Source organism: Schistocerca piceifrons, chromosome 3 (assembly GCF_021461385.2).
Source record: "Schistocerca piceifrons isolate TAMUIC-IGC-003096 chromosome 3, iqSchPice1.1, whole genome shotgun sequence".
Lineage (NCBI taxonomy): Eukaryota > Metazoa > Arthropoda > Insecta > Orthoptera > Acrididae > Schistocerca > Schistocerca piceifrons.
This window is the reverse complement of record NC_060140.1, coordinates 489,164,971-489,192,644: the sequence shown is the minus strand read 5'-3', so window position 1 is coordinate 489,192,644 and position 27,674 is coordinate 489,164,971. Positions and strand designations below refer to the sequence as shown.

The window sequence follows — 27,674 nt, the reverse complement described above, 5'->3', positions numbered from 1 at the left end:
TGAGTAGGTTCATTATAGATGTACCATGGTCTTGTTGTTCATCCATCAGTTCAGCATAGTTGATGTGGAGTGAAACAGTATTGATGCATGGGAGCTAGTCGGTAATGATGTTGTCATCTCCACGTAACAGATGTGAGCTGTGTGTTGTGTGATGAGTTCAAGATGACAAAAGCATTGAGGACATATATCCTTTGATGGGTGACACACAGCAGCATCAGCAGCATTGAGTTGCATGTGGTTCATATAGATCATGACATGTCTACTTCAGCAGCCTCCTGAAATATCAAATTGTTTTGTACACAACATGAAACACTTAACTGAACATGGACAATTTTAACTGCAGTTCTGTGAGTTTTCTAGAGAAGAAGCAAAGTCGTTACATTTAACCTGCCACAACTTGCTATAGGGGCATCCCGATGGCCAAATCATTGGCATCCATAGTGACAGTGAGCTGTGCATCTGGTATCAGGTGTGTCAGAACAGCCATTTTATGAGGCAGTCTTTGAAATGGTTGAAAACAGCTTGCATGTCAGTGGTCCACACAAGTTTCCTTTTCCCTGTGTATTCAACCTTGCAAGAATGAGAGTGAGGGAGCCTGAATTGCCACCACATGTGGCAGTTAACATAGATGAAAGCTTGTGGTGTGTCTATGGATGTGTTAACAGCTGAATGAACTCTGTTCATTGGGGTATGGGTTTGATGTCATCGACATTAAGAACATGTTTGAGAAAGGTTATTTTGTTTCTCCACAACTGAGATTTATCTTTGTTAATGACTATGCCAGCTTTTTGAAGGGCAGCAAGTGCTAGTTGAAGATGCCATTCCTGATCTTAAGGGTTGGCAGAAAAAATTAGGATAGCATTACGATACACGTAGCAATAGTAGAATTTGAAGAGAATGCCACCAATCAATAGTTGCCAGGTTTCAGGTGCTGTTTTCAGTCCATATAGCATGAAAGGAAACTTGATGAGGCCAAAAGGTGTAATGACAGCAGTCTTAGAGATGTTGTCCAGATGCATAGGTATGTGGAGGTAGGCCTTTCTGCAGTCAGTGACCCTAAAGACAGTCACATCCAAGAGGGAATGTATGAAGTCGTAAAGGTGAGGGATGGGATAACTGTCATAGATTGGTCAAGTTTTGAGAACTCTCTATTCACCACAGAGTGTAACAAAATAGCACTTTTTTGGAACTGGTTTGATGGTGAGGCACGGTAGGGGGGTGAACTATACCTGGTTGTAGCAGTTCGTTGATCGCTGTTTTTGTTGCCCGTAGAAGAGCCGGGGCCAGGCAGCAAGCTTTGTGGTGGACTGATGGGCCAGGGGTCATGAGAATGCGGTGGAGTGTATCATTTCTGATGGCACATTGATGAGTGTTCACTCATGATGTGGAGAGTGTGGGACACATGCACAATGCACTGGCTACCAAGGCAGAAGGTGCCGTACTAACCTGTGTGTGATGCAGTGGTGTCAAAGCCACTGTAATTGCCTGAGGTGGAGGTGATGCAGCTTGGTAGCCTTGATTTAGGGTGGTAGTTGTAGATGTAACATCAGTTACAAGTGAGAGCTTCTCACACAGCTCACATGAATATGCAAGTGCAACTGATATGCAGTAGATGCATCGTAGCAGGCTTACATTTTCAGCATGGGACATTTCTGATGCTGTACATGTTTCCTGGAAAAGCTGGTGTGTTGACATGATAGTATCCATAGTCATGGCACACTCTTTTAAGACAACAGAGTATGCATGATTATCATGGATAGGAAGTACAGAGGAGCAGAAGTGGCATGTGAATGATGAGGTGGCATCAGAGCAGAAAGCATCAAGATGAGACAACATGTTTTGTGGTGTAGAAGTGCAGCATTTTCCAAATGCTTTGAGAGACAATTCCACAATTCTTGCCATAGGTCCATTGACCAACAATGACAGAGAAGGTCCAAGGACACTGCAAATCCTTGCTGATTTGTAAACCATGATATACTGTTCTGCACACAGAGATTTGAGTGTTTTTGGTGGCATAGTGCTATAACTCTGTTTTTTCAGGGAGGAGCACAAGCATTTCCTTCAGTATAATGCTGAAGTCTGGCCCTGTGTTGATGAGGAAGTACGCACATAAGTTGTGGCTGAGAAAATGAACTCTTCCGTCTACTGGTGAACAGCATACAGAACATTTGTTGCATGTGACACAGATGAAGGTGAATTGACATGACAGTGAGCATAGGTGCACATCTGGAAACCCACATCTGGAGTTTGGGAAGCCACTGTGGGATTGGCAGTTATGTGGAGTGTCACCAATCTGGGCATGATACGAACAAAACTGTGACCTTGGGGCAAGTGAGGGTGTGGTGTCATGTGCAGCGCGCAGGATGGTGTCTGGATTGGAGGTGCTGACATCACCATCAGCTGTCATCAGCTTACATGACGGCAGTTTGACATGTGAGGCAGGTGGTAGAGATCTAACTTTCCTCAGGGAGGCAGTGTCCTTGTAATTAATGCACTGCATATGTTGCAGTACAGTGAACGTCCTCTACATGATGCTGAGCTTCTTATCAAGCAGTTCTGCATCTTATGCAATCATAGCAAGCTGCATCTGAGGCAGAAGTCTGACAAATCACAGTGACATGATGTGGTGTCTCCAGCATCAGATTCATGTCCAGTAATGTTTGTAGATGGTGCTAAAGCTGAGATGGTGTCATGGCATTGTTCATCATCAGTGATGTCATATTCATGACCCTCATGCACAATATATATGCAGTAGCCAAATCCGCCTTGCTTCAACTATCTCATACTCCAGAACAACAACTTCACAAGCAAATGAAGTAGTTGTTCCGGAGTGCGACTGCTGCATATTTATTGTGCGTAGGGATCATGAGGGTGACATCACTGATGATGTCAGCATGCTTATTCAGGTGGCAAATCAACTTCACAAACTTAGAGTTGTCATCCAAAATTCCTAGCAATGAAAATACACATTCTATTGGCACAAATCACAGGGATGATCATACCCATCAAAACATTGATAGCTTGGGTTGAGGAGCACTTCCTTGAAGTGATGTACAGGCCAAATGTGGTAGTACTATGGAAGTCATGTAAAACTGTACAATGGAAGAGGTGTCATGAATAACTCACAGTGCATTTGTAGACCCCCTAATGGCATCTGGGTAGTTTAGAGACTGGTGCTTTACATTGTATGTGATTGTCAAACTGCAGTCATTTGTCATGGGATCAGTCATAATGAATGCAGGCAGAGCACAGGGCTCCAAAAACCTAAGTACATGGATCTGAACCTTACACCAAATCAGACAGTAGGTCAGTCAAAGATAAGTCATTGTTTGACATTGCAGGGCATGCGATGTTGTATGGGAAAGTATTCATAATAGAATGTGGTTAGCTCTATCCGTCATTTAAGCACTGGGAACACTGGAGATGCAGACAGAATCCATGAGGCACTGCCACTTGAAGCGGTTGGTGTAATGAGTGCAGTGCAAGATGGCTGCATTGTTAGGGCTTAGCAACTCAGAAACAGAACAAAAAGCTCTGTTGGCACAATTGTCATGGTTGTCGCAAGTCATCAGTGTGGTAGACGTCTCTATACAGTGTAAAGAGACATACTGTTAATGTATCAAAAACCATATAATAGGATGCATTCTTTTGGACACAGAGTGTGCTACTGTATCACAACATTACACTAGGTTCTAAAACAAACTGTCCTGTTTGTGCCACTCACAGACATTCCACACTGCCATGGAAACTCTCTGGTCAGCAGTATTGCTAGCCTCTTGTCCCCACACATGTATGGACTTCATTCTATTACTTTCAATTTTGTTCTTTGCCTCAGGTGACTGTGCTCATTTCTTGTTATGCATTTCATAACATTTGACTAACTTAACCTGCCAGGTAAAAGAAAGTCTGTATGTAGACTGATCAGCCAGAACATCATGATCAATAACCTGCTACCAATATAAACCTGTCCAGGTGATAGCAGTATCACCTGGCGAGGAATGATTGCTGGTCAGACACATGCCCAATTCATGTAGTAACAGTGATGGTGCTGTCTGCATAAGTGGCAAAGGCACACAATCTATCTGAGTTTAACTGAGGCCAAATTGTGATCACCCAGAGGCTTGACATGAGCACTTTGGAAACTACATGATGTGTCAGGTGTTCAAGGAGTGCTGTGGTAAGTGTCTTCAGCATATGGCAAAACCAAGGTGAAACCACATCCAGATGCTATGGAGTTGAGCAGCCACTCCTCATTGCAGATGTCGGACTTTATAGGTTGGACAGGCTGATAAAACAGGACAGGCAGTGAACTGTGGCAAACTAACATCAGAGCAAGTGTATCTGAACACACAGTGCACTGAACACTCCCAATGATGGCAGCTGACAACCCATGCATGTACCAATGTTAACACCACGACCTTGGCAACTACAACTGAAATGGGCACGTGTGACCATGGCACTGGACACTGTGGAGTGGCAGAGTGTTGCATGGTCTGATGAATCCCAATACCTTCTTCATCATGCCAGTGGGACAGTGCAAATTTGTCACCTTCCATGAGAACAGTTCCTTGGCATCTGTACTGTATGATGGAGATAAGCTGCTACTGGCTCCATTATGCTCTGGGGAACATTCACACGGGCATCCATGCAGCCAGTGGAGATCACGCAAGGCACCATGATAGTCAAGGAGTATCATTCTCTGGTTGCAGACATGTACACCCATTTACGACAATCCTGTTTCCCGATAGCAGGGCATTTTTCAACAACACATGCGATGGTGGACTGGTTCAAGGAACACTGTGGCAAGTTCCAATTGATGTGCTGACACCCCAGCTCATCAGTTCTAAACCCAATTGAACACATCTGGGATATGACTGAATGTGGCATCAGAGCTCATGGTCCCTGTCCATGGAATATATAGGAATTAGATGGCTTGTGTGTGTGCAGATGTGGTTCCAGCTCCCTCCAGCAACCTACTGAGGCCTCATTGCTTCCATGCTAAAATGCATTGCGCTGTTCTCCATGCCAAAGATGGAGATACTGGCTGTTAGGTAGGTGGTTATAATGTTCTGGTTAATCAGTATACAACAGGCATACAGTGAGATACTTAGATTTGATGAGAGCAACATGACTTGTTACCCTGTACTCCAAGAGATGGAACAGCTTAGCATCTCTGTTTTATAGTAGTAGTAGTTTGTTCAAATGCACATCTGTAGCACAACACCTCTATATTATCACATAATATATAAACAGGAAAATTGTTCACTGTTTCTTTCATTTTATTAGTAAAGGAAGTATTTCCTACACACAAAGTGTACGTGGTTTGTACCTTATATGATTTTCATCCAAGTGCAGGTCCACAAATTTACAATCCTCATTGTCTGTATATGAAACTCCACAAATATTATCTGTACATCTATAGCACAGGTGGGCAACTGGTGGCCTGCAGAAGTAATTTGTGGGTGAGAGAGTGTGGACATATTAGAATACTGCAACTGTTGAAATTTCAGGTAATTTATTGTGAATTAGCCACAACCAGTTACTTTTATAAGAATTTATTTTTCCATGATTACATTCAAGATGCTTGGCATTCCATCTTCAGCTGTTTACATTTATTTGTGTGTTACAAAGATCATTTGTTCAGTAACTGTCATAAGCAAAGAAACAATTCTCACAATTTATAAGGAAATGTAAATTCCTGAAGATGGCACAAACATAAAATGTATGTACTCTCAAAAACCCATGTTTAGTGGCATAATTTGGTGGCATGGTGTGTTGGAAATGGGTACCATTCATATTGGTGCATTATCACAAAAATATTAATGGCACAGATGCTGTAGTTTTGAATTTATGCACTAGGAGTGCTGCTGCTGCATCACATGATGAAGAGGCTCATGGACTTAACTGTGTGAATTGGGCCTGCAGGTCACCAATAATTGCCCATACCCGATCTACAGTAGGTGTTGCCTTCTTTCAGCTCCAGTAACGGTGATTTTGTGGTATTGAATATTAGGGCCTGGTTCTCATTGTCACCATAGAATAGCTGTGCCATCGGCATAAGTAACTGTATGAGAATTAGAAGATTGTACATTCTCGTTCACATACAGGGTGTTAACACCCTGGGACAACTGGGAAATCTGGGAAAACATGCAATTTTTTTCACCTGGGAAAATCCTGGGAATTTTTTAGAATAACAGGAATTTTTCATTGTTTTATTTCTCACTTAAATTTTTGTAATTTTCTCTGGGAAGAACTGAGACTCTAATAAACAGTTTTACTTTAGCCTGTTACTGCAGAATAATACTGCTGCAATAAAACATGAACAAGAGAATAAAACCAAAATGAAAATTTAGTTGCAAAGAAAATGCACCATTTACAACAAAACACATTACCATGCAAGTGTCTTCCAGCAGAAAAATGTGTCAAAGACTTTAGGACAAATTTATTAATTTATTTATTGCAATATGTATTCAATATATCAATTTTGTGTGGTAATGCATCGATGTGGAATGAGTCAAAACATTTAATTCATTATTAAATTTGTTTCCATCAGGACAATAAACAAAGATTAAGAACACAAATTGAAGATAATAATAATGTAACACAACAAGTAAGTTCTAATTACACTCACAAACAGAGGGTAAGGTACAATTTTCAGATTTATCCAAACAAAGTTACTATCTTCTTGACTTATAGATCGCCAATTAATCTAATTAAAGCAGCAAGATATATTCGATCAGGAATACACAATAATACATGATAAATAATCTTAGCTATCTCTGCTATAGGATTGTTCTAGAGAATAGAAACTTTTTTCAAGCAAGAACTCCTTTAGCTTACTTTTAAATAGTACATTATTACCTCATAGGCAGTTAATATTACTTGGAAGTACATTGAAGATTTTTGTGCTTGTGTATTTTACACCTTTTTGCAGGGACAAATGTTTCACGTCACAGTGTATGTCACATTTCCTTCTTGTGTTATGATGATGGTATGTTTCATTGGTTTCATATTGAGAATGATCATGAAGCATGAATGTCATGATTGGAAACAGGTGTTGTGAAGTAGTGGTTAGTATTCCTATTTGCTTAAAAAGGTTGTAACATGAAGTTCTTTGAGACACCACACAAAACATTTGGACAACCTTTTCCTGACTTGTAAAGACTTTTTTTGATGGTGGTGAATTGGCCCAGAAGATCATTATTCGGAAAGGCTTCACAACAACAAACTGCTTTCAATGAGTGTTTACATTTCTAATAAGTCATGCAGATGGTGGTTTGAGAAGCATTACTTTCAAAGTAAGTTTCTTTTCATGCAAGATAAATTATTAGAATGAAAGTTTCACTGTGCAGTAGAGTATATGATATGAATCCTCCTGGCAGATTAAAACTGTATGCTGAATCAAGACTCGAACGTGGGGCCTTACCTTTCATGGCAAGTGCTCTACCAACTGAGCTTCGCAAGCACAACTCAAGACTTGTCCTCTCAGCTTTCCTCCCCCAGTACCTCATCTCCTACCTTCCAAACTTCACAAAAGTTCTCCTGTGAAACTCACAAGACAGGCATTCCTGGAAGAAAGACATGGCTTAATCACAGCGTGGGGGTTGTTTCTAGTATGAAATTATCACTTGCAATGGAATGTGCACTAAAATAAGACTTCCTGGCAGATTAAAACTGTGTGCTGGATTGAAACTCGAACTTGGGACCTTTACCTTTTGTGGGCATGTGCTCTGCCAATTGAGCTACTGGAACATGACTCATGACCCATCGTCACAGCTTTACTTCCACCAGTACCTTGTCTACTACCTTCCAGAGCTCACAGAAGTTCTCCTGCAAAACCTGCAAGACCAGCAGTCCTGAATAAAGGGTATTGTAGAGACATGGCTTAGCCACATCCTGGGGGATATTTCCAGAATGAAATTTTAACTCTGCAGTGGAGTGTATGCTTGTATGAAACTTCTTGGCATATTAAAACTGTGTGCCAGACTGAGACTTGAACTCTGGACCTTTTTACATTTCATGTTTGTGTTCAAGTCTCAACCAGCACACAGTTTTAATCTGCTAGGAAGTTTCAAATCAGCACCTACTCCACTGCAGAGTGAAAATTTCATTCTGGGAACATCCTCCTGGTTGCAGTTAAGCCATGTCTCCACAATATCCTTTCTTCAAGAGTGCTAGTCTTGCAAGTTTTGCAGGAGAACTTCTGAAGTTTGGAAGATGGGAAACAAGGTACCGGCAGAAGTAATGCTATGAGGACGTGTCATGAGTCATGTTTTGGTAGCTCAGTTGGTAGAACATTTCCTCATGAAAGGTAAAGCTCACAAGTTTGAATTTTGATCTGGCACACAATTTTAATCTGCCAGGAAGTTTCATACTAGCTCACCCTTCACTGCAGAGTGAAAGTTCATTCTGGAAACAGGCCCCAGGCTGTGACTAAGCCATGTCACCACAGTATCCTTTCTTCCAGGAGTGCTAGTCTTGTAAGTTTCACAGGGGGACTTTTGTGAAGTTTGGATGGTAGGAGATGAGGTACTGGCAGAAGTAAAGCTGTGGGGATGGGTCATGAGTTGTGCTTGGGTAGCTCAGTTGGTAGAGCACTTTCCCATGAAGAGTAAAGGTCCTGAGTTCGAGTCTTGGTCTGGTGTACAGTGTTAATCTGCCAGGAAATTTCAAGATGAATTATGTTACATGTGAGAATGTGTGATGAATTTCTTAAATCACAGAGAATCTGAATCTCATTCAGAACGTAACACTTTGAGGACCAGCAACTTAGAAAATTCTCAGGCCCAGAACACCAGTCACTTATGCCATAATTTAAACTTTTATTGACATACTTGTGTTTGATATATCTTAAACAGTGCACATGGTCAAAAATACCAAGCTTCAAGGTTAGTTTTTCATATTTACTTTAGTTCTTTCATAGATGACAAATTATGCAATAACGATGGCAACGAGTATAATAATAAAAAAAAAAAAAAGAAGGCGTTGTGAGTTTGCGCTGGGTCAGGGGTTAATTTCTCATGTCTATTCATCATCGTCACTGTACTATTCAGTCCACATTTAAACTATTGACTATTTCCTTCCAGTTCACGATTCATACACACATTTCACATGCCCAGCAGCCAGAAATCTGTCCAAACCCAACCCAATCCAAACAACATTTTCACAGTCATTAATTTCACCACTCTACCAACTGAGATACCCAAGCACAACTCATGACCCATCCTCACATTCAGTCCTTCTTGTGGATTTCTAAAAAAGAAACAGCTCACCAAAAATGCTCAGTAGTTGAATACTGAAACATGCCATGTAGATTCTATGAAGGCCAATATTTCACAAGTGAATATCGTCCAACAGATTTAGTCAAAACCTCTGAAATTTCGTCAAACAGTCCTCAACAACAACTGCTATCAACTTAGCTCACCAATAACTCAAACACTAAGTAATTCTTCATCTTACACATTATTTTTACTGGCACTAGTAACATGACCATCCATGTTCAAAGCTAGCGAGCGACTTCCCTCACTCCCAGTGTAACTATCAGGTAACAAGCAGGAACTGTCTCAATTCTGATTGGCTGACCATGCTGACTGCCAATCAGAATACTTGCTCATGATCATACTCGCACCAAAACTGGTCTGCACCAATCCTTATACACAGACGCATTTGCGTCAATCTGACAAACAAATATTAAAATAATGTTTAATAAACGAAAACAAAAAGACAATAATTCTGGAAATATTCTTTAGATACAGATTTTACTCCAGCTGACTTTCTGGCTACTCTGTTACAATAGCAATCACAGTTAGACATACAGCATCAGCAAAGTGGGTTAATCCCCTAGGATTATTTTCCCACAACAGGCTTGTGTAACTCTTGCACATTACTTAAGACAGTATATAACGCAATATTGAAATTTGATGAATGTCCCACATACGCACTCTCATTTACTCACAGGCTCACATAACACATAATAAAATAAATATTGGTTTTAATAGTTCTTTCTGAAGTTATTCTAGATTTCATACTATGAAAATTGTATGGTATTTGAAATTTTTAAATTAAATTTCAATTAAATAATTTTATACCTTGATACTTCAGGTGAATATTTCAACTGACAACCAAAAACAAGTCATAAATGTTCCCAGGTGAATTTCCTTTCTTAAGTGTAGTTTTTCTAACTTTAAAGTAAGTTTATCTATCTTGGAAAATATGCCCGCTAGAAAGCTGAGATTTTCACACCACCTTTCTATTAATAACAAAGTGCAGTATACAAATTATGAAAGTGATTACACAAAAACTACTATCCTTTATTTAGATTCTTATAGGTGGTGAATGTACACATTCAATAAGAATCATTGAATAGCTTTCCCACAGCAGGCAGTGACAGATGCACGTGTGTTTCCCAGGTAGGCTGCTAGATGTCAGCCCCTGAAGTTACAGACAGCAAGCTATCCTAAAATAAACGTTTGCTCAGAACAACTTGCAATGCTACAAGTTCTTGTGCAATTTCAAATGTGTGGAAAAGTCAAACTGCCCAATAGAACATTAATTCAGCCAGGTAACCCACAAAATCTTTGGTGGACACCAGTGAAACTCATAATCCTGCTTGTCAGAAATATTCAGCAGCTGCAATTGAAGCTGTACTCTTAGGATTCTACCTAACCACACCCACTGAAGAACCTGCAAATTTTTTTTGACAATCAGTATTATATGAGAAAGTGTAGCTTTTCTGTAGCAATGCTGTATATATATTAATTTAAACCATCAACTTTTCCTATTTGTGTGTTTGCGCTACTTAACAGTGATGTTGCTATAGGCTGACTACATTACATGTCCTATGCTTTGAATATCTGCTGTCATTGGCTGGCAGACCATGTGACATGAGCTATGATTGGCTGACAAAAGCACATAACTGTCTCAGTGTCAGTGCTTCAGAATCTGCAATGCTGTATTTCGTGGAATTTGTCTTTATACTTTTGTAATATGAAAATATGCAGTGTACATGTTGCTGTGCATCAAAGACATTTCCAAAATACATTTTTTTTTTTGGGGGGGGGGGGGGGGGGGGTGTTTCATCTCCTAAAGTGCTGGAAAGTTCTTGCCATTGTATAAAACCCTTACCATTCAAAGAATTGATAAGTTTTACAGTTCCAAGCGAAAGTATATTGTCACTTAACATGGGAAAAAAATGTACTTTCACCTGGAGTATAGCATATTTTACTCAAGAAAAATCTGCAAAAAATGTGTTTTTACCTTGAGAAAAGCGTATTTTTAACCAGAAAATCCAGATTCTCCTCCCCCCCCCCCCCCCCCCCCACCCCATATTAACACCCTGAAGAAATAGTTCCACTGTTCACCCCTGTGGTACACTCTGCATAACTGTTTCATACATGAGCTGAATGTTGAATTTCCTCACACCATTCCAATAATTTGTTTCCTGCAATGTTAATGACTCTTTTAAGTATGCAGACAGGAGTTAAAATTATGTGAGTCTGATGCTGTGTACTTTCTTTTAGAGTAGAGCAAGGATGAACAGATCAGAATGCCTATGTATGATCTAAAAAGTTGGTCACAATGTCCTTCCCTTTGTGCAGACAGCTGTCTACTTTGCACAAAAATTCTGTAACAGTAATCATAGTGTTCTGATCATTGCAAAATCCATGCTGAGCTTCTGCCTAAATATTGTTTGTTGTGAAGAAGGCGTTAGGATGTGCAGCCTTACAGATCTTGCTAAATGTGGCAGCCAGTTCCATTGATCTGTAGCTTGATGCTTCTTCGTCTGATCCTTATCTGTGTATCTGTTTGACTATGCTCTCTTTCAGTGTACTAGAAATGTACCTTCTATAATGATACAGTTGATGAGATATGTAGTTGGTGTAAGCACTTAATTTGTACCATCCTGACCACTTCAGTGTTTGTTTTTTAGCTATTACTGTAGCATGAAACCTGTAACCAATGCAATACACCCACAACACCCACTTTTTTTAAAAAATCTTGGATTATATTTGAAAACTGCACATAATAATCTTTCTGTTTACACTGGACCAAAGTGATAAGGCATAGTGTTAAGAGTTCACCAAAAAACAACTTTTGTATGAGTCTTCTCGCACAGTAATTAACTCACAGCAGACTTGGAAGTTTCATTTCCATACACATCATTATAATGAGCAAACAGGACATCAGAATTATTAGAAAATAATGTAGCAGCTTCTGTAGAGATTGCAAGCTTGGTTACATCTAATGAAATGACTGCAAATGTGACAAAATCTATCATTTTCACTATCACTGTTTCATTAAGATGAGAATCAATTCTTCAGGTGAAGCTATCCAAGAGAATCACAAATTTCTCTAAGCAGAGATAATTTCATTGGATGTTGACATTGTTTACTGTTCAGGGGAACAACAGCTACTGCATGTCATCCCTGGGTAGCTTCAGTAAGAATCTGTGAAACACCATCACTTGTTTTGCTGGTCACTTACATTCCATGTTGGCACAGTTTATGGGTGTTCATGGGAACAACAGCAGCTGTCTCATTAACCATTCCTTCTAAAAATAATCCGATTATTGAGATTCAAGAACTGAACATTTCTGTTAGCTACATGGTGAGAAGCGCTAATAATTATAAAGCTGCATGACAAATAATAGTATATTGTGAACTGGCCACTGTTGTTCCAAAAGCCGGTAACTAAGTTCTTTGAAAAATACCATTGTAATCAAGTAAATATTAAACTATCAATAAATGTTAAGTGGAAATTATTTCATATAACTGAGGAAGCAGTCTTACTATGTTCTATTTAGCTGGTGAAGTGCAACTAATACTGAGAAGAAGAGTGATAGTTTGCTAATACAGGAGACAGATTACAGTAAATTTGTAACAGTTTCTTCTCTTTTGTCAGTATATACTTTGATACATTCCACATCCTTGAATACTCTCCATCTTGATGGGATCTGTGGAACATGATGAACAAATAATTTTAAAAATCATGTCTTGTTCTGACTGTGCTAATGGAAGCTGCCTCTCAAAAAAAATATGTTGTACCATGTACTTAAAAACAGTACAGAACTCAACCACTTACACTGACTATTTGCTGGAATCTCTCTCTCTCTATCTATCTCTCTCTCTCTCTCTCTCTCTCTCTCTCTCTCTCTCTCTCTCTCTCTCACACACACACACACACCACACACACACTAACATTTTCCCCATACATTTTTTCTTACATAGACAGACACAGTATACAAGGCATTAAAAATAAAGTGCCTAATACTCTTACTTCAAAAGGATGTAGGTTGCAGTAGGTACTGGGAGATGAAGAAGCATGCACAGGATAGAGTAGCACGGAGAGCTGCATCAAACCAGTCTCAGGACTGAAGACCACAACAACAACAATACTCTTACAAGTAAAAAAAACTAAAAGCCACATAATCATATGACTAAACAGGAATACTTGTTGCAATATGGGCCAGTTTATATGTGATGAGAATGGTCAATAATTGGTGGTGTAGGCTGTCTTCTTGTTGACATTCATTGCTCATTTCATAATGATTACATTTGTCCCTGTACTTAAACAGTAGAAAGTCCAGGATGGAATAACAACAATATGTAAAGGATAGACTGCTAATCACTGCAAGAGGAGGTGTTTAGACATGGACAGACACAATACTTTTATCTTTTAAAAAAGTCCTTCTTCAGAAGCAGAAAACACGCATGCACACACACACACACACACACACACACACACACACACACTTCCACCTACCCACCACACAAAAACACGCACGCACACACACACACACACACACACACACACAACAATATGTAAAGGATAGACTGCTAATCACTGCAAGAGGAGGTGTTTAGACACGGACAGACACAATACTTTTATCTTTTAAAAAAGTCCTTCTTCAGAAGCAGAAAACACACATGCACACACACACACACACACACACACACACACACACACACACACACAAACCCTTCCACCTACCCACCACACAATCACACGCACGCACACACACACACACACACACACACACACACACACACACACACGCGCGTGTCCAAATGCAGGCTGTGGCTGCGTCTGACATCAGCAGCAATCTTTGGTGGGTGGATGGGGGTAGGGGGGTAAGTAGGAGACATGGAGTGGAGAAGGGAGGATAGCAGGGTAGGGATGGGGAAGTGTTGTACTGCTGTAGAAACGAGTCAGGTTACAGTGGGTACAGGACTGCTAGGTGCAGTCAGGAGGCTGGGATACACTGCTGCTTCACAGCCAGTGCCACTGGGTCCTTCCTACTGAGACCAGCTTTTCTGAAACATACAGGTGGGAACTCTCCCTTCCTGCCGTGGTTGCAGCCTTTGCTAGTCCCTGTTCTCCACCCCCTTCCCTGTTGCCACTCCAGAACTGTCCACACTTTCTGTTCCATCAATGCACCTACTAGTCTTTTCCCCACTCCTAGCAGCCCTATCCTGCCCCAAACAAGCCACAGAACAACAAGAAAAGAGAAGTGAAACTGCTGTGTTACAAGAGGGAAAAACAGACCAATAGCAGTGCCTCTAGTGGTATGGAGGTGAACTAAAAAAGGTTAAACATTGCGGGTTGCACTCCTCCTTGTTTATGTTTGTTGTAGGTTTTTTCTTTTGCTTTTAATTTTCTTATCTCAGTTTTCTGGGCATGCTATGTAATTGTTTTGGCTAGCATCATAATAAAATACTTTAAACACAGCTATCACACACTGCAATACAGCAGTGACAAACCTATTACTCAGGAATATTTGGAGTCCAATTTAGCTGCTACAGTTTTATTTAGCTATAGTTATTTACACTACAGGCTTGTTTTGTCTTACTGTCAGTTTCAGGTGTTGCATCTGGTTTCTATGATGCACAAAACATCCTGGAGCTTTTATATGTTGACAGAAATCAATATAAGTGTGTTCGTTTACAAGTCTATTTTTGATGTTTTCTTGAGCAGTGACTGTCAGACATGTTTTGGAAACACAAAAAAAAAAAAAAAAAAGATCTTCACAAGCAAAATAAGTAGCACAGTTCACATCAGGTGACAGCTTACAAACACTTTTCCACTTCAGAAGCAACTCTTGATGTTGTTTTGGGAACCTGTGGAAATGCTTGTTGCTAATTTTCACCATTGAACCCACATAATATACAGATCAACAGCCAGGTAATTTACAGTAGTATTTCAATGTCAGTTTGTTGTGTTAAATATTCTGGAAAAAAACCCATAAAATTCTTCATTAAATAAAATTACTACAGACGTATCAAAACTATTTAAACAAACAAATGGGAATCACACAGCTTAATTCACAATGGAAGAGAATACATTTCATTTATAGCCTACAAGATTATTTACTGAAAATTAAATGTCTTACCTTAGGATTAATTGTAGACATATTTTCAGCAGGAAATCTCTTCAGTTCCATGGTGAATTTTATGAAATTTAAACTAAAAAAAACTGTTTATAATGAAGATCAGTAGTATGTCAATATGAAACAAATAGAAAGACAACTGTAACTGTAGACTTCATACAGAGCAAGATGATAGAATATCAGCAACCGCCATTGGACAGCTCTCATTGGTCAGTTCCAGCTTCGTTTGACCCCTAGCGCCTCTAGTGGTCTGGAAGGAACTACGTGGCTTGTTGCCTCTTCTCCCATATAGCTTTCACTCACATGCTTAAAACTTCTGCTTGCTCTAGCAACAGCACAAAATTCCCCCACACCTACACTGCTATCCCTCCCCATCCCATGCCTCCTCCTTAACCCACCATCCGCCATGGATTGCTGCTCACATCAGCACAGGCACAAGGCACTGTCAGGCCCAAGCGGCCATAGACAGTAACCACATGTGTGTGAATTGAGTGTGTGTGGGTGTGCGTTTTCCGAAAAAGGCCCATTTGTCTGAAAGCTAAAAGTGTAGCAATGTTTTCATTGTTTGTGTCTGTGACATTATGCCTCATCTGTGGTGAGTAGCATTCTGTCCTTTTCATACTGTGATCTCTGTACTTAGTTTTCTGGCAGTGATGCTGTTATCAGACAATCAGACATAGCACTTATAACTGCTTCCTAGATCAGCCATTCTGTGTGTATCATTCTGATGTTGTGCTGGCATCAGAAGAATATCATTACAGTTAATAACGAAATTAACTCACCTGAAAGTGGCAGGGGGAGGGGGAAGGGGGGCAGTTTCCCTAATGAGAATTCATTAAGTGTGAAAATGAAAAAGCTCCTGGATATGTATGACCTAAAATACAGCAAAAATTATCACCAAAATGGCCTGAAAATATCAATAAATTGTCATAAAAATGATATGAAACATATGTAAAGTTTGTTATAAAGTGAAGTAGAGTAATGAGAAATTTTGTAGGAGGTCAAAACTAAAGTTATAACAAAGATAATGAATTTAGAACTGTTGTATTTTATTTAAGAAATCTGATTCTTTGAAGATGTACAAAAATTGTTGTATAACCATGTTAGAGCTATCGTTGTGTATGACTTTCTACACACAGAGGTTCTCGAAAGTGAGGGAACATCTGTTGACAAACAAATATTTCCAGTGACAAAATCTTCCAACATTTCCTGAAACAACTGGAACATGGATTTTCATATTTTCCTTTATTTTTCAAAAACAAAGTAAAAAAAAAAAAAAACTGGCACGTGAATATCAGTATTTCACAAACAGACATTATGTTTGGCACAAAATTGATACAAAATTTTGATATTTTTGTTTCAATACACATACCTGATAACAGTTAACAACCGTAAGTGAAACGACAATGATAAAAGCAGGTGAATCGTTTCATTTACAGAGTGTTTAAGTACATTCTCCAGCAACATTGTTATGTTTTCTCTAGAGGCTCATACATTGTTCATTCTTGCCAACATTAAAAGAATGAATTGTTGTGTCATAAAGGAGTGTTAAATATAAAAAATGTAAAAATGAAGTAAAATATTAAAAACAATGTCTGCTTTGTAAACTCAACTATGTGACAAAAAATCCAAACTTAAATTTAAATTTCTAGAATCAGAATGTTTGGGACTTTAGCACTGGTGAACAATGGCTCATAAGGAAAGAAAGATTAAACGTTAACAAATTCCAGGTTTTACTAATAAGCTATAATAAAATAAAATGACACTGCCTACCAGCTGAGTAATAAACTAGCACATATGTCCGGTGGTCTACATCTGCATCTGCAGTTAAATCTACATACAGTGTCCACAAGCAACCATATGGCACACCTTGTACCACTAATAGTCATTTCTGTTCCTTTTCTACTTGCTAATAGAGTGAGCGGGAAGTGACTGTCTATGTCTCTGTGTGAACTGTAATTATCTTGCCTTGTCCTTGTGATCCTTTTGTGAGATGTATACTGATGGCAGTAGAATCATTCTACTGTCTGCCTCGAATGCCAATTTTCTAAATTTTTTGAATACTGTTTTGTAAAAAGAATGTTGTCCTCTGTCCAAGGATTCCCATTTGAGTTCATGGAGCATCTCTGTAATACTTTCATAGTGATCGAACCTAGCGATAATAAATATAACAAAACATCTCTGAATTTTTTGGATGTCTTCCTTTAATCTGACCTTGTGTGGATCCCTGACATTTGAACAGTACTCATCAATAGGTCAAATTAGTTGTTCTATATACAGTTTCCTTTATAAATGAGTTACACATTCCTAGAATTCTCCCAATAAATTGAAGCAAACCACTTGTCTTCTCTACCACTGATCTTTTGTGCTCATTCCATTTCATATTGCTTCACAACGGCACATTAGATTGACTACATTGACATGACTGTGTCAGGATGCATACCTCTACTATTGTATTTATCCTAATCATCTGAATTAACTTACATTTTCCTACATTTAGAGCATGCTCCCATTAGTCTAACCAAATTATCATAAAATGACCTGAAAATATTCATAATATTATATAAAAGTTACATAAAACATATGTAAAGTGTGTTATAAAATTAAGTAGAGTTCTGAGAAACTTTGTAGGAAGTTTGAATTGAAGTTATAAAAAAAATAATTTAAAATCTCTATACTTTTCTCTAAGAAACCTTATTCTTTGAAGATGTAGACATTACACCTAGATATTTAATCAACATGACTGTGTTAAGTGACACAGCACTAATACTAACATAGTCCATATGGGAACCCCCTCTGTCATAAACAATCACCATAAAGAAACAGAGAGTACTGCATAATAGTTGTAAAACAAAGCATAGGAGAGATGCTGAACAAAACTTATTTGGCTGTCAAGAGAGCAATCCACAAAGCCTTCAATGACCACTATAATAGAAGGAAATCCAAGAGAACTGCCCCAATTTAATTTTTCTTACCAGTGAAAAGATGTGTTAAATAAGTGTTATTGTCATTGGTGTTGAGAAACAGCTAAAATTGTTAAAACTGAACAAAACTCCAAGGCCTGGATAGAATCCCTATCAGATTCTACAGTAAAGTTGCAGCTGATTAGCCTCTCTCCTATAACTATAAACTATCATAGATCCCTCGCACAAAAAACTGTGCAAGTTCTTGAGGGGGGGGGGGGGGGGGGGGGGAAACCTACCATCCAACATCCTTAACATTGGTTTGTTGTAGAATCCTGAACATGTTCTGAGCTGCCATCCAGCATAGATTCTGAAAACATGAATCACGTGAAACCCAGCTCGCACCTTTCTCACCTGACATACTGAAAGTTCTGGATCAAGCCAGTCAGGCAGAGATAGTATTTCTTGATTTCTGAAAAGCATTTGTTTATTGTCAGAAGTGTGATTATATGATATATCAAATGAAATTCATGACTGGATTGAGGACTTTTTAGTATAGAAGATGCAGCATGTTATCTTGGATGCAGAGTTATCATTAGAAGCAGAAGAAACTTAGGGTATGCCCCAGGAAAGTGGTTTGGGACCATTGCTGTTGATGTTGTATATTAATGACCTTGCAGACAATATTAATTGTGACCTCAGACTTCTTGCAGATGATGCAGTTATCTATAATGAAGTACTCTCTGAAAAGAAGCTGCACACATATTCAGTCACGTTTTGATAAGATTTCAGAGTGGTGCAAAGATTGGTAACTGTGCTAAACTTTCAAAAATATAAAGTTGCACACTTCCCAAAATGTAAAGAATGTTGTATCCTATCATTATAATATCAATGAGTCACTTTTGTAATCGGCCACCTCTTAGAAGTACCTGGGTGTAACACTTTGTAGGTATATGAAATAGAATGATCACATAGACTGAGCCATGTGTAAAGCAAGTGAAAGACTTCAGTTTATTGGTAAGATACTGGGGAAGTGCAGTTAGTCTACAAAGGAGATTGCTTACAAATCAGTTGTGCAACTGGTTCTAGAATATTGCTCAAGTGTGTGGGACACGAACCAAATAGGACCAACAGGGTATATTGAATGTATACAGGGAAGGGCAGCATGGATGGTCACAGATTTGTTTGATCTGTGGGGAAGTGTCACAGAGATACTGAAAAAGTCTACTAAAAAAATTTCAAGAACTGGTTTAAATGATTACTCTAGGAATATACAACAATTCCCTATTTAAGACTTACATAGGGATCGTGAGGACAAAAATTAGAGTAACTACAGCATGCACGGAGGCATTCAAATGATCATTCTTCCTGCATTCCATATGTGGAATGGAATGGGAAGAAACCCTAATATTTAATAACTGGTACAATGGGACATTCACTCTGGTTTTCAAACTACAGATCTAGATGTCGATGTAGATACTGTACCTGATCAGTACAGGATTATTTTTACTACTTGTCTGCATTAACTTTCATTTTTCTACATCTAGAAAAGTTCACCAACAGGAATTCAGTTTAATTCATCCTGTATCCTCCTCCAATAACTCAAAGACATCACTATCCCATACACAACAGTGTCATCAGCAAAGAGCCACACTGAGCAAGGTGGCACAGTGGTTAGTACACTGGACTTGCATTCAGGAGGAGGATGACTCAAATCCGTGTCCAGCCATCCTGATTTAGGTTTTCCATGATTTCCCTAAATTGCTGAAGGTAAATGCCAGGATGGTTCCATAGAAATGGCATGGCCGACTTCCTTCCCCATCCTTCCCTAATCCAATGGGACCAATGACCTCACTGTTTGGTCCCCTGCCCCCAGAATCAACCAAAGAGCCACAGTTTTTTCTGCATATGTATTTTAAGTTACCTCATTGTAACCTTCAGCTTGAAGAAGTCTGTGAAACCCTCGACTTGTAAATATCTTCTTATACTATCTTACCCCTGCAGATTAATTTAATTTTTACTAAAAACCAGGACTTGGCAACTCTGATCATTTAAGGCTTTTAATGTGCCTTTAAGTACTTTACTAAAAACCAGGACTTGGCAACTCTGATAATTTAAGGCTTTTAATGTGCCTTTAAGTACAATGCATATTATATGGTAAGTATTTTGTTACAGGAGACCTTCTGGGCAAAGAATAATAAGTGGTTTTTTTTTCAGTACCTGTACATATACATTATTGGCATAAACTTCTGGTCAGTGTTATTCCTTGACAGCACAGCTGGCACAGAAGACTCTTTGCTGCCTTTGACTACTTTGCCCATCAAGACTCCAAGTACATCCTTAACTCTTTTCGAATGGCACAGAGACCAGCAGAATACCTCATGTATATAATAAACTTCACAAAACAGGACTTGTCCCCTAATATATCTTCTTAGATAATAATTAAAACTTTATATTCTGAACAATTATTCTGGATAACAAAAATGTATATAACTCTACCAATAAAGCTTGTTCATTTATATTCAACATTAGTACGAGATTTCACTTCCACTCAACAAAATTATTTATTTCCAAACTTTGGCTACAAAATATCTGGAAAGTCTCATACTCCCACAATAAGAGAGGAAGAGTGGTCCTATCATATTTTCCTGGGGGACTCCTGACTATACCTCATCTCTGAATACTTGCCATCAAGGACAATGTACTGGCTTCTGTTACTTAAAAAATATTCCAGCCACTCACATCCACGAGAACCTATTCTCATTATTCCATATGCTCAAATCTTTGTTAACAGTCTGCAGTGGGCCACTTTGTAAACATTTTCTAGAAACATAGGAATATGGGATTTGCCTGTGGCCCTTCATCCACGGTATGCTGAATACTGTTTGGGGAAACGGCAAGCTGAGTTTCACATGAGGAAATGCTTTCTCTAAATCCACACTAATTCGTGGACTGAAGTTTTTCCATCTCAAGAAAATTTCTTATATTCAAACTTAGAATATGCTCAAGAGTTCTATAGTAAACTGATGTTAAGGATATTGGTCTGTAATTTTGTGGGTCTGTTCTTATACCCTATGTATATAGGAGGAGTCGCTGGTTGATATTGGGCAGCAATGTGTCCTTTTCATACTGTTGAGTCTCTACTTAGTTTTGTACTTGATGATTTACAAATGCCCCCTAGATCAGTTATTCTCAGTGTATTACTCTGAAGTTATGCTGGCATCAGAATAATATTATTACAGTTAACAGAGGGTTAACTCACCTGCAAATTCTGTATAGAAACTAGCCAGGATTTAGTCTAGCCCTGGGGATTGTTTAGTTTTAGTGGTTGCAACTGTTTCTAAACACCACTGACAATAATATATACATCATTGACTTTCCTAATTGCTCAAGAAATAAATTGTATTGAAGTAAATATGTGCTTCATAAATGTCCATAAGTAGTGGGCTTTTGAAATATCCTCTATATGTAGTTTTCCAAGAAAGTATTTATTACTGTTTCACTGCATGTCTTATTACACCCACCTACTACAGTACTGTTACCATCATAATTAACTTTTGGATGAGTTAAATCTCTTGCAATGACGACAATATAATTAGGCAAAATATATATTAGAAGCTGTCGTTTCCTAGACATTTTCAATTACATTTTGGTACGTGTCTGGTGATTGATAAGAGGGCCCAGTTATAAAATGTTTTCTGTGCCACAAATTAATATTGTATCAAGTTTGACTTTTAAAAAATGGAATCATGAAGTACCAAATACATTGAGTTAAATGGGAAGCAAATTTTTATTTTCCCAAAAAAGGTTGTTTGCTATATTTTACGCCAGCCTGAACAGTATGTACTTGTATGTGTAAAAGTTATTAGGGTATAAGAAGATGCTGTAGGAATTTTTAATAATAATACTCCATCATATTTTCCTGACTATCTATAATCTCAAATATGAGCTCTTCACAAGTTGAACTTCCGTTATTTATTCTATCGGATAAACGAATAATGCATAAAATCACAACATTTCAAGAACATAAGAAGATGCTGTAGGAATTTTTAATAATAATACTCCATCATATTTTCCTGACTATCTATAATCTCAAATATGAGCTCTTCACAAGTTGAACTTCCGTTATTTATTCTATTGGATAAACGAATAATGCATAAAATCACAACATTTCAAGAACAAAGTAAAGGCAATTTATAGCCTCATTAAACATGAAATGAATAAAATCTGTAAGGCCAATGATATTGAGTTCACCAATGACAGAAGCTACAAGACAGATTATGTCACATTCAAATCATTGTCCACCAAATTCAATTAATTCTTTCTAATAGCAATAGAAAATTAAGGAAAAAAGTGAACTGTAGAAAGCAGAAAAATTAGATTTACATTGACAAGTATTGCATAATCCATCAGCATACATTAGTTTTCCTGATTCAGCTGTTAAAGATATGTCAAAATTGATTAACTCACTAAAGAGCAGTAACTCTGTTGGCTATGCTGGTGTTTCAACCAACGTACAGGAATATTGTGCAAACTCGATAGTGCCACCCTTGAGTTCCCTTCTAAAAAGTCAATGAGTCAAGTTGTATTTCATGAAAGACTGAAATATGCAGTAGTAAATCCATTTTTAAAAGTGGAGATAAGTTCATGAGCTCCACTTATAGGCCCACCCCCCTCTCTACCATATTTACAAAAATGTTTGATAAGTTAGCTTATAATGGAATATTGAACAATATTTTTCACAATAATCCTTTAACTACTGCTCAGTTTGTGACCTTGGCAATGTAGGTAGTAAAATTTTACTGGGGAAGCTAACACATTATGACACTAAAGTCACCCCCATTCCATGGATGGAGTCAATAACAGTAACCAGAGTGTCACATTATCTAATGGCAGCACAGGAATAAAATTAAATTCTTAGCAAGGAAACATATTGTGAACCACAAGGTTCATAATTTGACTCACTTATGTTGCCCAAACACACCAATACCACACACAGCCAGCAGGATAATGAAACAGAAAACAAATAAAAATTAGCTACAACTACCTGAAGTAGAAACTAATGAGTGAGGCTCCATGTGTGAAATTTCTAGGTATCCAGATGAATAGCAAACGATGTGGCACTATTACATGGATAAAACAATGAATATGCATTTCTGCTTGCTTTGCACTTAGAAAGGCAGTGTCTTGATCTGACTGTATAGATGAATGTGTTCATTACATTTCCAGAGAAATACCATAGCTCGTTTCATTTATTCATAGTCATAATGCTTAAAGTAGAAGATATAATAAAACATAAATGAGTTTTACATTAAAGGTTAACATTTTAAAATGTTAAAAACGTATTATATGACTTCCAGGGCTCATCAGTCACATTATGAACAAATGGGTTCTATGAATGCAGTTATTAAAGTTAATGGAAAGACTTATAAAGAAGATATGCAAGCATTTAGAGATCATAGTCATGGTTTGTATGATTCCAAATATTGTAATTTAGTTCAGAAATAAATTCATTTTTTTCTACTTTAATCTGCCTATTTTTCATACACTATGTGATCAAAAGTATCCAGAGACCTGGCTGAAAATGACTTACGAGTTCACGGCACCCTCCATCGGTAATGCCAGAATTCAGTATGGTGTTGGCCCACCCTTGGCCTTGATGGGAGCTTCCACTCTTGCAGGCATATGTTCAGTTAGGTGCTGGAAGGTTTCTTGGAGAATGGCAGCCCATTCTTCATAGAGTGCTGCACTGAGGAGAGGTATCAATGTCGATCAGTGAGGCCTGGCACGAAGTCAGCATTCCGAAACATCCCAAAGGTGTTTCATAGGATTCAGGTCAGGACCCTGTGCAGACCAGTCCATTACAGGGACATTATTGTTGTGTAACCACTCCACCACAGGCTGTGAATTGTGAACAGGTGCTCGATCGTGTTGAAAGATGCAATTGTCATCCCCAAATTGCTCTCCAACAGTGGAAATCAAGAAGGTGTTTAAAATATCAAAGTGGGCCTGTGCTGTGATAGTGCCATGCAAAACATCAAGGGGTGCAAGCCCCCTCCATGAAAAACATAACCACACCATAACACCACGGCCTCCAAATTTTACTGCTGGCAGATAACATTCACTGGGCATTTGACATACCCACACCCTGCCATCAGATTGCCACATTGTGTACCATGATTCATTACTTCACACGACATATTTCCACTGTTCATTCATCCAATGTTTACGCTCCTTACACCAAGCGAGGTGTCGTTTGGCAATTACCGGCGTGATGTGTGGCTTATGAGCAGCCGCTTGACCATGAAATCCAAGTTTTCTCACCTCCCGCATAACTCATAGTACTTGTAGTGGTTCCTGATGCAGTTTGGAATTCCTGTGTGATGGTCTGGATAGATGTCTGCCTATTACACATTATGACCCTCTTCAACCGTCTGTGGTCGCTGTCAGTCAAAAGACAAGGTTGAGCTGTATGCTTTTGTGCTGTACGTGTCCCTTCACATTTCCACTTCACTATCATATTAGAAACAGTGGACCTAGGGATGTTTAGGAGTGTGGAAATCTCGCTTACAGATGTATTTATTTAATTTAATCATATGGCTAGGGCCTCCCGTCGGGCAGACCGTTCACCGGGTGCCCGTCTTTCAATTTGATGCCACTTCGGTGACCTGCAGTCGATGAGGATGATAGGATGATGAGGAGGACAGCACAACTCCCAGTCCCTGGGTGTAGAAAATTCCCCGACCCAGCTCTGAATTGAACCCGGGACCAGAGGATTGACAATCCGTCATGCCGACCATTCAGCTACCAGGGGTGGACTTACAGATGTGTGACACAAGTGACACCCAATCACCTGACCAAGTTCGAAGTCTGTGAGTTCTGCTGGGCACCCCATTCTGCTCTCTCACAATATCTAATGACTACTGAGGTTGCTGATACGGAGTACCTGGCAGTAGCTGGCAACACAACACACCTAGTATGAAAAACGCATGTTTTTGGGATGTCCGGGTACTTTTGATCACATAGTGATTTAGATTGTTCTGAATGTCTTGTCAAAATTTACTTTGTACAGACAGTTACGGGAACCAACTCATTAAGGCAATGTCTTAGGTTTCCTATTAACTAATAGACCCTACCATTTTGAATCACATACTGTAGAGGACATCAGGGACCACAACACTATTATAGCATCAGTGACTACAGGTGTTAAGAGATGTTAAGAAAAATGGGAAAATATCTTTGCTTAACAAGAGTGACAGAAAACAAATTGCAGAATATCTGAACAGTCATAATCAAATGTTAGGCTCTGAGGATTGGGCAGGGGAGGGGGGTGGGAGGGGGGCTATAGCAGACATAATTCTAAAGCATTTTACAATATTCCTTAGGCTAATATGTGTTGAACAATGTTGTGAAGGATGGGAATGATCCACCAAGGTTCAATAACCTGGTTACAAAGTTTCTAGGATCAAAAAGAGAAGTTGAAAACTAGTTGACAAGTAAAAGCTGAATAAAACCAAAATAAAGACAAGGAGAACAATCTGAGAAGTGTTCAATGAATTTGAACATAAAATTTTGCCAACTGAACTGATTACAAAGCCTTTGAGGATTTGCTCATAGGTAAGTCAGTAAGCAAACCAAAATCATTTATTAGTCACTCTGTCACTGTACCAGTTACCAGTGCTGAAATGCAAGATGACTGAAAGAAGACTGAATGACTGAATTCTGTCCTAAATTGTTTCACCTTGGGAGATCTGAAAATGGCTCATCCTTTCAACCATCACAGGAACTCCTAAATAGCAGATATTGAGATAAACAGTCATGTAATAGAAAATCAACCAAAACTGTTTATTAGTGGAAAGGCATCTTTACTGGATGAGATGCCTGTGACATTCTAAGTAGAGTTTGTGAAAAATCTGCTTTCCTTCAAACAGTAGTTCATTGCAGGTTGCTGGAGCAACACATGGTACCAAAGAAAATTGCAAAAAAGTGCAGGTCATTCCTGTTTTTGAGAAGGTTCATCAGACAGATGCAAATAATTATAGGCATGTATCACTGATTTGAATCTCTTGTAGATATATAAAATGTGTTTTATGCTCATGCATTGTGACATTATTGGAGAATAAAAAATCTCAACTATAAACTTCAGTATGGATTCTATAACCAGAGATTGTCTTGAAATCCAGAGCACAGCAGACAAGGGCTTGTTGCTTGACTTCAGAAGACATTCAATTCAGTTCTGCTCTAACATTTACTGAACAAAAGTACAAGCATACTGAGTATCAGCCCAGATTTGTGACTGAATTCAGGACTTCCTAGCACATAGAATTCAAAACACTGTTCTTAATGGGGAAAAATTGACAGATGTGAGCATAAATTCAGATGAATTAAACAGGAAGAGATATGAAAAGTGGAATAAAATATGCAGTCATGAAATAGGAGGAAAAAGGGAAAAAACCATAGAGAAGGAAATGGGAGGAGGAGGAAAGAAAAAGCAGAGTAAATTATGAAATTCTCTCATTGTGGTAAAAGAGGTGTTTCAGTAGAGATTAAGTCAGTAAGGGTAACATGAGGTGTATATATGTTGGAGAGCATGTTTCCATTTCTGGTGTTCAGGAAAACCACATTGTGAACAGAAAGTTTCTCCCTTTTTTGTTCAGAGACCCGCTGAGGTTTGGTGCTCTGTGGAAACAGTACTACTTTATACCAACAGATGATGTGGGCAGTATGAACTTCATACTATTCTGTATTACTTGATGAATCATAGTGAACACATTTCCATACTTGTTTGTCTGCTGCTGGCAAGTGTTGTTATGGTGATTCACTTCTTCTAAGCAGATCATTTTCATAACTTTAACACACCTGTACTTTGTAAGTTAATGAAAATTTGTCTTCAATATTTTTTTAAATATTTTCACCTAATGAAAGAACAGAAAAATATTGTTATCTCTAAAGTTTAATTAGGGAGATAAAAAAGACAGTCTTGCAAAAGTTTAATTTTCTTCAATTTAATGGATTTACACATTGCTTACTTAAATACCTTTTTAACTTCATCTGTATACTGCTCTGTGGTTATCTGTGTTTTTCATTTTTTAAGGGTGTCATTAAACAGTGGGACTAAAACATGAATATGTTCATTCCCAGATTTAAGGCCTCCATGCCAGACATTTGTAAAGGCAAATGTCTGCTTGTATCTGTATATGTGCGGATGGATATGTGTGTGTGTGCGAGTGTGTACCTGTCCTTTTTTCCCCCTAAGGTAAGTCTTTCAGTTCCTGGCACTGGAATGACTCCTTACCCTCTCCCGTAAAACCCACATCCTTTCGTCTTTCCCTCTCCTTCCCTCTTTCCTGATGAAGCAACCGTGGGTTGCGAAAGCTTGAATTTTG

The 27,674-nt window shown here is 38.6% G+C and overlaps 1 protein-coding gene across 1 annotated transcript in view; it reads left to right on the top strand.

The window, feature by feature from the left end:
• LOC124788761 overlaps nucleotides 1–27,674 on the top strand; it is a 249,014-nt gene that overhangs the window by 125,352 nt on the left and 95,988 nt on the right. The window contains exon 6 of the mRNA XM_047256044.1: nucleotides 23,649–23,755. Within this exon, the coding sequence (XP_047112000.1) occupies nucleotides 23,649–23,755 (107 nt within the window). The remainder of the gene's footprint in view (nucleotides 1–23,648; nucleotides 23,756–27,674) is intronic.